Source organism: Salvelinus sp. IW2-2015, linkage group LG1, assembly GCF_002910315.2.
Source record: "Salvelinus sp. IW2-2015 linkage group LG1, ASM291031v2, whole genome shotgun sequence".
Lineage (NCBI taxonomy): Eukaryota > Metazoa > Chordata > Actinopteri > Salmoniformes > Salmonidae > Salvelinus > Salvelinus sp. IW2-2015.
This window is the reverse complement of record NC_036838.1, coordinates 32,816,673-32,829,585: the sequence shown is the minus strand read 5'-3', so window position 1 is coordinate 32,829,585 and position 12,913 is coordinate 32,816,673. Positions and strand designations below refer to the sequence as shown.

At 41.6% G+C, this 12,913-nt stretch overlaps 1 protein-coding gene across 50 annotated transcripts in view; it reads right to left on the bottom strand.

Moving 5' to 3' along the window:
- LOC111965695 (gastrula zinc finger protein XlCGF58.1) overlaps nucleotides 1-4,661 on the bottom strand; it is a 32,325-nt gene extending 27,664 nt beyond the window's left edge. For 47 of the 50 annotated variants that reach the window (XM_023989926.2, XM_070444240.1, XM_023989959.2 and 44 more), the window contains exons 1-6: nucleotides 4,556-4,661; nucleotides 2,807-2,975; nucleotides 2,318-2,503; nucleotides 1,671-1,817; nucleotides 976-1,102; nucleotides 638-721 (exon numbers count right to left, since the gene is read on the bottom strand). In XM_023989926.2, coding sequence (XP_023845694.1) covers nucleotides 638-721; nucleotides 976-1,102; nucleotides 1,671-1,817; nucleotides 2,318-2,503; nucleotides 2,807-2,851 — 589 coding nt within the window. In that variant the 5' untranslated portion in view covers nucleotides 2,852-2,975; nucleotides 4,556-4,661. Of the gene's footprint in view, nucleotides 1-637; nucleotides 722-975; nucleotides 1,103-1,670; nucleotides 1,818-2,317; nucleotides 2,504-2,806; nucleotides 2,976-4,182; nucleotides 4,393-4,555 lie in introns of those variants that run through there. The other 3 variants (XM_023989943.2, XM_023989935.2, XM_023990042.2) reach the window with 3 other exon arrangements.
- Nucleotides 4,662-12,913: the final 8,252 nt, after the last annotated feature.

Sequence of the window (12,913 nt, the reverse complement as noted above, 5' to 3'; positions counted from 1 at the left end):
ATTTACAAGGATAAACATATGGCCAAATGATGAACACACCCATAATACTTGACTATGATCTGAATGCATCTTGCTTTTGGTCAAATGAGAATTTCACAAATATCAGATAACAAAAAAAATCTAAASCAAATAGATTTCACTGTAAATTAAAAATGCAAACGTGTAAAGCATTGTTTTATTTTCCAATATAGGAGAAGCTATAGACCACTCTTCAAATCGTCTACTTACCAATATTACAAAATGTCTCAGAAAATCAGTCGCTTGATGTCCATGCAGTAAATTCTATTCAAAATCTCATACTGCATACAAAAAGCTACTACTAAACTAGCAACACAACCTACTAAAAGCAACATTGTCCTAAAACTGTGACCTTTGTGCAGCCTCCTATGGCCAATCTATAAACATTTGTACCAACTAGATCTTTCATTTGTACTCTCATTGGTGTTGGGGGACCCATTTGTACATTTGTGATAACCCTCTCCTTCACATAGTTGAGGTGAAAGGAATGTTGAGCTTTGTTGGAAATTACTGTCCAAATGACAAAAGAACACTGAAAACCCTGTACACTTGGGTTCCGGTGCAGCACTACAGGTGTAGCCTGTTTAGTGAGAGATGGGTACGGTAAGAGGACGCATACCCGTGTGAATGAGGCTGTGTCTCTCCAGGTGGTAACGCTGAATAAACCTCATGTCACATATGCCACAAGCATACGGCTTCTCCCCTAAACCGAAGAGTACCAGTTTTAGTGAAAGGTCCCCACAGAGAACACCAAAAACTGTGAATGAAAATCTGACACTAGACAATCTCTTTTTGGAGGCCATCGAATAAGATTAAAATCACTGGTCACTTTAATTCAAACGGGTGTTTCTGCTGGCCTTATGTATTTTCGTACTGTATTAGCTAAGCATATTAAACATCTCCCTAACTGGTAATGGAAAACTTCCAGAAGTAGGCCATTGTGGTTGGGACACATACCTGTATGAATGAGGATGTGTCTCTTCAGGTGATATCCACTCCTAAATGCTCCGTAACAGTGATCACAGATGAAGTTCTTCTGCACTTTGGATATTGGACAGTTACCATTCTCATCCACAACAACCACCTAGGCAGGATGACAGAATAGTGGCTCAGCATAAAATTGTAGGCCTAAATACACCATACAGAAGAAGGAAAAAAAACGTACAAATCTACTAAATCATCACAACAAGTATGCCCTCACACTCTTGTATAGAAGAAAACATATGATACAATCGTTTTAGTATGAGAAAAGCCAGTGCTGACGTAAAGCTTAATTAAATTAAGGTAGTACAAGATTTAAACAACGTTTTGACCATTTTGGCCATTTAAAGCAAAACCTAGAGAAGGGTTAACCCCCTCCCACATGTTACTGCTCCCCCCTCAAACACAATAACAGTTATTGTGTTCCCCTCCCCCCTCTTTCCTCTCCAGAGAACCCCACCCCCTCCACATCTCGTCTGCACTCCTCCCCCCACACAAAATGTGCAAACTCAAAGGCACCAACTCAGCGAGAGACAAAAAAAGTCAGTCGCACACACACAAAAGCACAAAGCGAGCCAAACACCCACAAACACACCTTCAGCCCGTTTTTATAACAATCTCTCCTAAACACACTGAGAGGCTGTTTTGCTTTAAAATTCAGAGACACTGACCTTCCCTCCCCTCCCGTCTTGCTCTCTCACTTTACACGGCGTTCCTGACTTCCTGTTCTTCTTTTTCAGCTGCATGTCCTCGTTGGCCCTCATCTCCTTCTCGTCCAGCAGGCGGGGGGCGTGGAAGTCAGCCTCCTTCCGGATAAGCTGGGGAGCACATACAAGAGGGAGACAGGAGCCTGTGAATCAGCCTTCCTGGTGGAGATAACATGAAACTTAAAATGAGAAATTACCTTACAGATAAGGCCTACATTTCAAGACAGAAACAAAACAAGAACGGAAAGCAAGGAATGTTTTCTAAATGTGTGAAATTTAAACATGAACCACAGGATATTTTAGAATCATTTACATGATTATGCTGGGAAAACCAATAATAATGAACAGAAAAAGAAAAAAAAACATTGGCAAAAGACAGAAATACAGAAGGTAACCTATGACTACTTTTAAATGGTGTACATAATCTGGCAGCCTCTTTAAATCATTAATGAAGACTTATTTAGGCATATTAGCAGGCCACAGTAAGTTACTACTGAGACCTAGGCAATGGGAAATATATCCATTTCTAATTTGTTGTTCTTTCAGTGGGTGACAATGATAAACAACAAAGTTCCCTCCTCCCCCTCTGCATTGCCCCAGCTCCTCCTAACCAGGGGTGGACAGCTCATTCCAGATGGCAGGATCATGTGGCTCTGAGGACCGCGGTCTAAACCATCCCTCTGGGGTGGTGGTCCATGGCCGAGTGGAGCCATCATCTTCTTGGGCGGACCGGCCATGGAGCTGGCCTGCATCAGGGCCATACTGGAGAGAACAGCCTCACAGCCAAGCAACCCCGCCTAGGAACAGAACCGAGCCCGAGTCAGGGAAATCCAGTACCAATCAGACATTTAGAAAATATATAAAACAGAACCAGTCTGGGTGTAGAGGAGATAAACAAATGAGAAGACAAACACTCAGACTGTCATAGGCCACAGTTACACCAGAAACAGTATGAAACCAAATGATAAAAAAAAAAAGATCAAGCACTTTACATTTTATGACGACCACATCCTGAGTGACAAAAGATACTGTATAATGTTGCCTAATAGTAGGCATGTTGTTTGTAGCCATTTTATTTWWTTTTTTGTTGGAAAACAAACCCATTTCATATGGTCGCGGACTGAGCTGCTGGGCAGGTGTGACATTGCAGTGGGAACGGTGTATGTGAGGGCGGGGATGGGGGCGGGGACAAGGTCATCCAGGGATCCGTCAATCAGGATGGTCAGTCTGACGGGGGGCCACACCCACCTCACTCATCTAGCACTAAAACTGAGGAAGAGGAGGATGTGGACAATACATGAAAATACATTCAATAATAATGAAATGATTATTAAAAACAATAAAACCAGCAATGAGTCACAGATTGTAACTGCTCCAATCACACAAAACCCAATTATAACTCAAAAACTAGCATCTCCATAATAACTGTAGACGGTCATTTGGTTTACTCCTTGTTTGTCACTGTCATCAGGTCACTTTGCTAGCTATGAAATATGATTCTGAAAGAGCTGCTCCTACAAGCCCTGAACACGGGTCACATTAATACAACACATCTAGCTAATATCCAAAATGGGATGGTCAAGCAATTCAGTCAGGCACCCAATTCCAATTGTGTACATAATCATATAGCTAATGTTAGCTAGCAAACAGGTGTAAGAACTATAACAGTATAGCTAACTACCATGAATTTGGGACAAAACGCTGATACTGTAGATAGGTTAACCTAACTGACTACCATGATTGAGAATAGCCATACAGCTGAAAAAAAATTACAAATTAAACCAATGGCACCAACATTGGAAAGTTAATGGCTATGGCCAGAGCCATGTATTCAGATATTCCAAATTTAAAAAGTTGACCTAACTCTAGCTAGCTAAATATATGCAATGTAATAACAATAGTCAAATAATATGGCTCTGGCTAAATAATGATCCAGGGAAAGCCTAAAGCTATCTTTTAGCAACCCCATAGCTAGCTAACATTATTACATGCAGCCAGCAGCAACACTAATGTCTAGTTATCGTTGCAAATATGAGCAATTTTCCCTGGATGCAGCTAGCTACTGACTAACTTCGTAATTGGCGAAGTTAACGAAATAACTAGCTAGTGTGGCATGGCAATGGACCATCAAGTAGTAATATGCAATGAAACAGATTTAATAAACGTAGCTGGTTAGCTAACGTTTGCTAGTTAGCCTGCAATGGTAGAAATACTAACGTTARCTACTTGAAGATACATTTAAATGACTTAACCCAACAATTAAAATKATTTTCTCGTAATCTTATAATCATTTAAAGATTATTGCACTAATTGTAAATCGCTCAGGTTAAGAGAGTCTGCTAGTGACAAAATTGTTAATGTAATCATAACTCGGATACAAATCATCGAGAGGCTAACTAACCGCTAGCCAAAACAGAAACAGATAGCTAGCTAATAACGGCGTAGCTAACGTTAGCTAGTAGTGGCTTCCACGTACATCATCACATCTTACTAACTTCAGTTGCCACCCATCAACAAATCGAAATAGAATGATATCGTTAGGCAATTTCGATATGATTAGATCCGGATAAATACAGCCAACTATATAAAACAATAGTTTGAGGATTGCGATCGGATGAGCCAAAAAACGACTAAGCAGCTAGTACAGCAAGATTTCCCGATAAAGACATTCATTCGTGATGGTCGATGCGTACTCCCCCTCCCCTGTTGTCAAGCTAACAAGTCGTGTCAGTCACTGCTTTTTTGCTTAGAGACGGAGGCCGAATCTGTCAAATATTGCCTGATACACGACTAAACATACAATAAGTCAACCCATTTGTGATATTCAAACGTCGTTTTTTGGTGTTTACCTTWAAATTTTCCTCGTTTGTCGTGTTTCGACGCCCGTGGCCCGAGTTCCAATTTCTTTCAATTTACAAACACAGGAAACGCCACCGGATGTGCTCCCCGAGGAGAACCCTGCCATGTGATTGGAGAAAATGGGTATATACGTCTGCCATGTTGGAAGGTGAAAACGTTACTCCATTTTAGTTCGGATCAATTAGCAGCCTGAACCACGTCTAATTTCAGTTTAGAAAGACGTATCTTTGCCCCGAAAGTGCCTGTATTCATACACGTAGATTTTCAGCCTACCCCCTCCAAAAAACCAACAGCAACTAGGATTTTGTCTGAATAATCTCTCAATTTGTAGGTCAGATGCACATAGTCCATTCGAGTGTCAGTGGAATTACACGCAACAAAAACATAAACGCAAAATGTTAAGTGTTAGTTTCATGAGCTGAAATAAAACATCCCAGACAKTTTCCATACATACAAAAAGCTTATTTTTCAAAAATGTTGTGCACAAATGTGTTTATATCCCTGTTAGTGAGCGTTTCTCCTTTGCCAAGATAATCCATCCACTTGACAGGTGTGGCATACAAAGAGGCTGATTAAAGAGCATGATCATTACACAGGTGCACCTTGTGCTGGGGACAACAAAAAGCCACTTTAAAATGTGTAATTTTGTTGCACAACACAATGCCACAGATGTCTCAAGTTTTGAGGGACTGTACAATTGGCATGCTGACCGCAGGAATGTCCACCAGAGCTGTTGCCAGAGAATTTAATGTTAGTTTCTCCACCATAAGACACCTCTAATGTCGTTTTAGAGAATTTGGCAGTACATCCAACGAGCCTCACAACCGCAGATCACGCGTAACCACGCCAGACCAGGAGCTCCACATACGGCTTCTTCACCTGTGGGATAGTCTGGGGGGGAACTCATTCTGATCGGCTGGGCCTGGCTCCCCAGTGGGTGGGCTTATGCCCTCCCAAGTCCACCCATGGCTGCATCCCTGCCCAATCCTGTGAAGAAGAAAAAAACATCAAGCGGTATGATGAAACTGGCTCTCCTGAGGACYGCCACAGGAATTGAAGACCAAGAGTTACCTCTGCTGCAGAGGATAAGTTCATTAGAGTTACCAGCCTCAGAAATTGGAGCCCAAGTAAATGCTTCACAGAGTTCAAGTAACAGACACATCTCAACATCAACTGTTCAGAGGAGACTGTGTGAATCAGGCTTTCATGGTTGGATTGCTGCAAAGAAACCACGACTAAAGGACACCAATAATAAGAAGAGACTTGCTTGAGCCAAGAAACACGAGCAATGGACTAGTGGAAAATTGTCCTCTGGTCTGGAGTCCAAATGGGTTACAACCGCTGTGTCTTTGTGAGATGTGGTGTGGGTGAATGGATGATCTCATGTGTATTTCCCACCGTAAAGCATGGAGGAGGTGTGGCGGTGCTTTGCTGGTGACTCTGTCTGTGATTTATTTAGAATTCAAGGCGCACTTAACTACCACAGCATTCTGCAGCAATACGCCATCCCATCTGGTTTGGGCATAGTGGAACTATCATTTGTTTTTCAACAGGACAATGACCCAACACACCTCCAGGCTGTTTAAGGGCTATTTGACCAAGAAGGAAAGTGATGGAGTGCTGCATCAGATGACCTGGCCTCCACAATCACCCAACCTCAACCCAATTGAGATGGTTTTGGATTAGTCGGACCGCAGAGTGAAGGAAACGCATCCAACAAGTGCTCAGCATATGTGGGAACTCCTTCAAGATTGTTGGAAAAGCATTCCAGGTGAAGCTGGTTGAGAGAATGCCAAGAGTGTGCAAAGATGTCAAAGGCAAAGGCTAGCTATTTGAAGAATCTCAAATATAAAATATATTTTGATTTGTTGAACACTTTTTTGGTTACTACATGATTCCATATGTGTTATTTCATAGTTTTGATGTCTTTACTATTATTCTAAAATGTAGAAAATAGTAAAAAAAATAAAGAAAAACCCTTGAATGAGTAGGTGTTCTAAAACTTTTGACCAGTAGTGTGTGGGGCAGCAGATACCCTAGCGGTTAAGAGCGTTGGGCCAGTAACCAAAAAGTCGCTGGTTCGAATGTTGATATGTGCTTGAGCAAGGCACCCTAATCGCTCCTGTAAGTCGCTCTGGATAAGAGCGTCTACCAAATGACTAGAATATGATAAGGGTAGGTAGGCTATACCGTGTCTCCGAATCAAGGATTGCCAGGTTTTGCATAATTCTCTATCAATAGGCATAGGCCTATGCAAACACTTTTACAAATAGATATCCAATAACCTTTGTGTTTTTATCAGCGGAATATTTGTAAACAGCAAATTCTCCAGTGTTAAATTTAACACCGGTCCAGTGTCTATACTGGTCTACACTTTTCAGTGTTAAATTAACACACTGCTAGTAAAGCCTTATCTGCATATTTCCCAGACTGCCTTGCCTTCCTGGTGAATTGTAGAGTTTACAACCCATGGCTGTATTTGTTAGTGAAAGAGACATGCCTGCTGCAGTCATTAGGGTTTTCGTTTCGTGGGCTTTAACCAAGTAAAATTCTTAGTGACTATGTTATCATTTAAATTACATGATTCAACACAATATAACTATTTAATAAGTCATTAATTTGGGTGCTTGGTTTTACCCTATTATAGTGGCCTGAAATTCACGTTTTCCAGGCTTGTAAGTCACATTATTATATTTATTTATTTATTTAACCTTTATTTAACCTGGAAGGGCTCATTGAGATTTAAAATCTATTTTTCAAGAGCGTCCTGGCCAAGATAGGCAGCACCAAGTCATTACAAAAATTACAGACAAACAACATGAAAAACTACAAGTAATCTAGTAAAAACCATAGAATTCACAAGAGTATAACAAAAATCAAAAACAGCAAATTAAAAACATTGACAGGTCAGGCGTTCCAAGACGATGGCGCAGAGTACATAAAAGCCCTTTTACCAAATTCAGTTCAGACATTTGGAACAGTTAGGAGGATAAAGTCCAGCGAACGAAGAGAGTACCCACCACATTTCTGAACAATAAAAATGCCCAAATAAAAAGGTAGTAAACCCAAAATGGATTTATAAATAAAAGTATACCAGTGACTGAGCCTACGAGTGACTAGAGAAGGCCAGCCAACCCTGGTATACAAAGTGCAGTGGTGCGTAAGGGTTTTGCAGTTTAAAATAAATCTCAAAGTGCCATGGTAAAGGTTGTCAATTGATCTCAAACACTGAGCGGAAGCATTCATATATAAAATATCCCCAAAGGCATAAATGCAGCTGATACTAACCTCCTTCTGGCTTAAAAAGAAAAACAGGCCTTATTCCTAAAATAAAATCCCAATTTCAGCTTCAATTTTTTTGTAAGTTGTTGAATATGCAATTTAAATGAGAGGCCGTCATCAATTAAAATTCCAAGATATTTATATGAGGTTACAACCTCAATCTCCTTGCCCTGACAGGTAGTAATAGGTGAAAGGTTCAGAGGTCTATTTCTTGCTTTAGAAAACACCATTAGTTTAGTTTTGTCAGTATTGAGGATAAGCTTCAATTGACACAAGGTATGTTGAACAGTATAAAAAGCAGTTTGCAAGTTCTGGAAAGCTTTCATAAGAGACGAGGCACAACAGTAAATAACAGTATCATCAGCATAAAAATGAAGTTGCGCATTTTGGACATTTTTGTCTAAATCATTTATATAAATAGTGAATAAGGAGGGACCAAGTACAGAGCCTTGGGGCACACCATTAAAGACAGACAATTTAACAGACATAAGCCCATCAAATTGAGTGCACTGAGTTCTATAGACAGATGTTGCAAACCATCAGCAATGCATGCTCTGAAAGACCTACACTTGACAATCTCTGCCTTAGTATAGCATGATCAACTGTATCAAAAGCCTTAGAGAGATCAATAAAAAGTGAGACACAGTGCTGTTATTTGTCAAGGGCTTCAGTGAATAATTTAAAACCTTCATGGCTGCTGTAATTGTGCTATGCTTCTTCCTGAAGCCGATTGGTACGTTGATAAAATAGAGTTAGTAAAATAAAAACTCTTTTAGCGTTCACTCACAAGGGTTTCAAGTATTTTCCCAGGGGTGACAGCTTTGAGATTGGCCTATAATTATTTAAAAGAGTTGGATCTCCCCCTTTTAAAAGTGGTAGGACAAATGCTGATTTCCAGATTTTCGGAATTTCATTACATTCCAGGGTTAGATTGAACAGATATGTAAGTGGTTCAGCTATGAAATCTGCTGCCAGATTTAAAAAGCAGGGATCCAAAAGATCAGAACCTGCAGGCTTTCTTTGATCTAAGGATTTCAGGGCTTTATGTACCACCTGCACTGARAATGGCAAAAAGCTAAAAGTTTGACCAGCTCTCACTGGTTCATCCACACAGGGTTGTACAGAGACAGAGGACACTGGTTCATCCACACAGGGTTGTACAGAGAGAGAGGACACTGAATCAAACAGCCTACCAGATGATACAAAGTGCTCATTGAAACAATTCAGCATTTCAGTTTTGTCATATACAGCAACAGAGTCCTTCAAAACACATGACGGTAATTCATTAACATTACTGTTACCAGACATAGACTTAATAGCCTTCCAAAACTTTCTAGGGTCATTCAGGTTATCAGTGGTAACAGACATAAAATATTCAGACTTGGCCTTCCTGAGAAGAAAAKAACACTTGTTTCGTAACTGCCTAAAAATAAGCCAATCAGCATCAGAACATGATTTCCTTGGTTTAGCCCAAGCTAGATTACGGTCGTGAATAAWACAAGACAGCTCAGAAGAAAACCATGGATTATCCCRCCCTTTAACCCTGAACCTGCGGAATGGGGCATGTTTGTTTACTATTTGGAAAAAAACATAATGAAAGAATATCCAGGCAGTTTCCACATCAGGGATAAGCTCTGATGATAGCTTGCAAAGTGATGTGTAATTCCTATTGGAATCAAATCAAATGTTATTTGTCACATGTGCCGAATACAACGCTTACTTACAAGCCCTTAACCAACAATGCAGTTTTAAGAAAAATAAGTGTTRAGTAAAAAATAGATAAGTAAAAAATAAAAGTAACAAGTTATTAAAGTGCAGCASTAAAATAACGGTAGCGAGGCTATATACAGGGGGTACCGGTACAGAGTCAGTGTGCAGGGGCACCGGTTAGTCGAGGTAATTGAGGTAATATGTACATGTAGGTAAAGTTAAAGTGACTATGCATACATAATGGAATGGTCTGCCTATCCATGTGAGAGACGTAGACTCGGTCTCGACCTTTAAGTCTTTATTGAAGACCCATCTCTTCAGTAGGTCCTATGATTGAGTGTAGTCTGGCCCAGGGGTGTGAAGGTGAACGGAAAGGCACTGGAGCGACGAACCGCCCTTGCTGTCTCTGCCTGGCCTGTTCCCCTCTCTCCACTGGGATTCTCTGCCTCTTACCCTATTACGGGGGCTGAGTCACTGGCTTACTCGTGCTCTTCCATGCCGTCCCTTGGAGGGGTGCGTCACTTGAGTGGGTTGAATCACTGACGTGATCTTCCTATCCGGGGTTGGCGCCTCCCTCGGGTTCGTGCCGCGGGGGAGTTCTTYGTGGGCTATACTCGGCCTTGTCTCAGGATAGTAGGTTGGTGGTTGAAGATATCCCTGTAGTGGTGTGGGGGCTGTGCATTGGCAAAGTGGGTGGGGTTATATCCTGCCTGTTTGGCCYTGTCCGGTGGTATCGTCGGACGGGGCCACAGTGTCTCCCGACCCCTCCTGTCTCAGCCTCCAGTATTTATGCTGCAATAGTTTACATGTCGGGGGCTAGGATCAGTCTGTTATATCTGGAGTATTTATCCTGTTTTATCCRGTGTCCTGTGTGAATTGAAGTATGCTCCATCTAATTCTCTCTCTCTTGCTCTCTTCTCTCRGAGGACCTGAGCCCTAGGACCATGCCTCAGGACTACCTGGCCTGACGACTCCTTGCTGTCCCCAGTCCACCTGGTCATGGTGCTGCTGCAGTTTCAACTGTTCTGCCTGGAACTCTGACCTGTCCCGGACCTGCTGTTTTGGACTCTCTCTCGCTCTTTTTTATTTTATTTTTTGTTTTACCTTTATTTAACAAGGTGAGTCAGTGAAAAACAAATGCATATTTTCAATGACAGCCTGGGTATCATTACATTGAGTAATGATAGAATTCACAGACCAGCCCACGTGGATAGTCTCTCATTCAAAGCACCTACACCTCCTGTATTTTCAGTATGTTACATCAAATCAATACTCTTACATCCAATAAATATTTATGACCATAACTATGTTTTACCACCAGATGGCACTAAATACCACATTTAAACTAAACTAACTATATTATACATGGTTATAGTGCTTGCCAACTTGTAGTCCTTAAACCCGGAAATGAGTTACCTCTTGTTCGTTCAGCCATTGTTCGTTCAGCCTATGGCGAAAATGAATAGGGAAAGAATAGGGTTTTGAGAACCAATATAAGGTCTGAGGTTAACACAAGCATAGGAGATCTTATACTTGTTGTTCTATGAGATCATATCAGTCAGTTAACATGACCGTTATGAAGTCTTTATGTGCTTTCACATGCTTTTTAAAATTGCATTTATGCTTCAAAATTCACAAAAAGCAATGTTAGCTGATGCAGATTATGAACAGTRGGTTAACTGCCTTGTATAGGGGCAGAACGACAGATTTGTTTACCTTGCCAGCTCAGGGATTCAATCCAGCAACCTTTCCCCTCTCATGTTCGGCCCAACGCTCTAACCACTAGGCTGCCTGCCTCCCCAGGTACAGAAACTGTTTTAAGATAAAGATCACTTTATTTGTCACACTGAAATGTGGGTGTAAGTGCCTAGCTCAAGGGCAGGCAGTAGCATTTAGGATTTGACACACAGACCCACCTGATCTTTCTTGTCAGACCTTGGATTCAAATTGGAAACTCTCCAGTTGCTGACTCACCTCTCTAACCGCCACGCTACCTGCCACCTTCTTTCTTCAGCTCTCCTTTTCTATTTTATTGCTTAATAGGCATGAATGAACTTGTGTACCAAAACCAGTGAGTCATATAGCCATACTCCCTTTACCAGGTAAGTTGACTGAGAACACATTCTCATTTACAGCAACAACCTGAGGAACAGTTACAGGGGAGAGGAGGGGGATRAACTGAGCCAATTGTAAACTGGGGATTATTAGGTGACCATGATGGTTTGAGGGCCAGATTGGGAATTTAGCCAAGACACCCTACTCTTACAACAAGAGCCATGGGATCTTTAATGACCTCAGAGAGTMRGGACACCCGTTTAACATCCCATCCGAAAGAYGGCACTCTACACAGGGCAGTGTCCCCAATCWCTGCCCTGGGGCATTGGGATATTTTTTAGACCAGAGGAAAGAGTGCCTCCTACTTGCCCTCCAACACCACTTCCAGCAGCACCTGGTCTCCCATCCAGGGACTGACCAGGACCAACCCTGCTTAGCTTCAGAAGCAAGCCAGCAGTGGTATGCAGGGTGGTATGCTGCTGGCTAAATCAGGTCTAGTAGTTATTTTTAAATTAAAAAGAAAACTGGAAAAAGCTGTGACAGTATAATCTATAATCTTTCAGGCAATGCCAATCKATTTATCAGACATCAAAGGCAAGAGACCTTTATGACTGTATTTACACAGGCAGCCCAATTCTGATATTTTGCTAAATTATTGCCAAAAGAGCTAATCTGATTGGTCAAAAAAACAATTAGTGAAAAAATATAATAATTAGGCTGTTGCGTTTAGACAGGGAGCCCAATTCTGATCTTTTTTTCACTAATTAGTATTTTGACCAATCAGATCATTTCACATCAGCTCTTTTTCAGAGCTGATCTGATTGGTAGCGCCTTACAGTCAGATGCCGAGCAGTTGCCATACCAGGCGGTGATGCAACCGGTCAGGAGGTTCATCAGATTCTCTCGATGGTGCAGCTGTGTACGTTTTTGAAGATCTGGGGACCCATGCCAAATCCTTTCAATCTCCTGAGGGGGAAAAGGTGTTGTCGTGCCCTCTTCACAACTGTCTTGGTGTGTTTGGACATAGCACCCCCCATTGTCTGTGATTACACAGTCTGGTTGCCCATGGCGGGCAAACTGGACAATGCAGCGTGTGACGACCGTGTCAGATGACACGTCTGGCAGTGACTCCACCTCTCAGTAATCTGAGTAATGATTAATCATGATCAGGAAGTCCTTCCCTGCGTAGGCAAAAAGGTCCATGCTCACTTTTTGGCATGGGCGCTCTGGGATGTCATGTGACATCATTGAATCCTTTTGCTGTGCTTGTGCATATTCATTACAGGCTGAGTAGTTGGTTA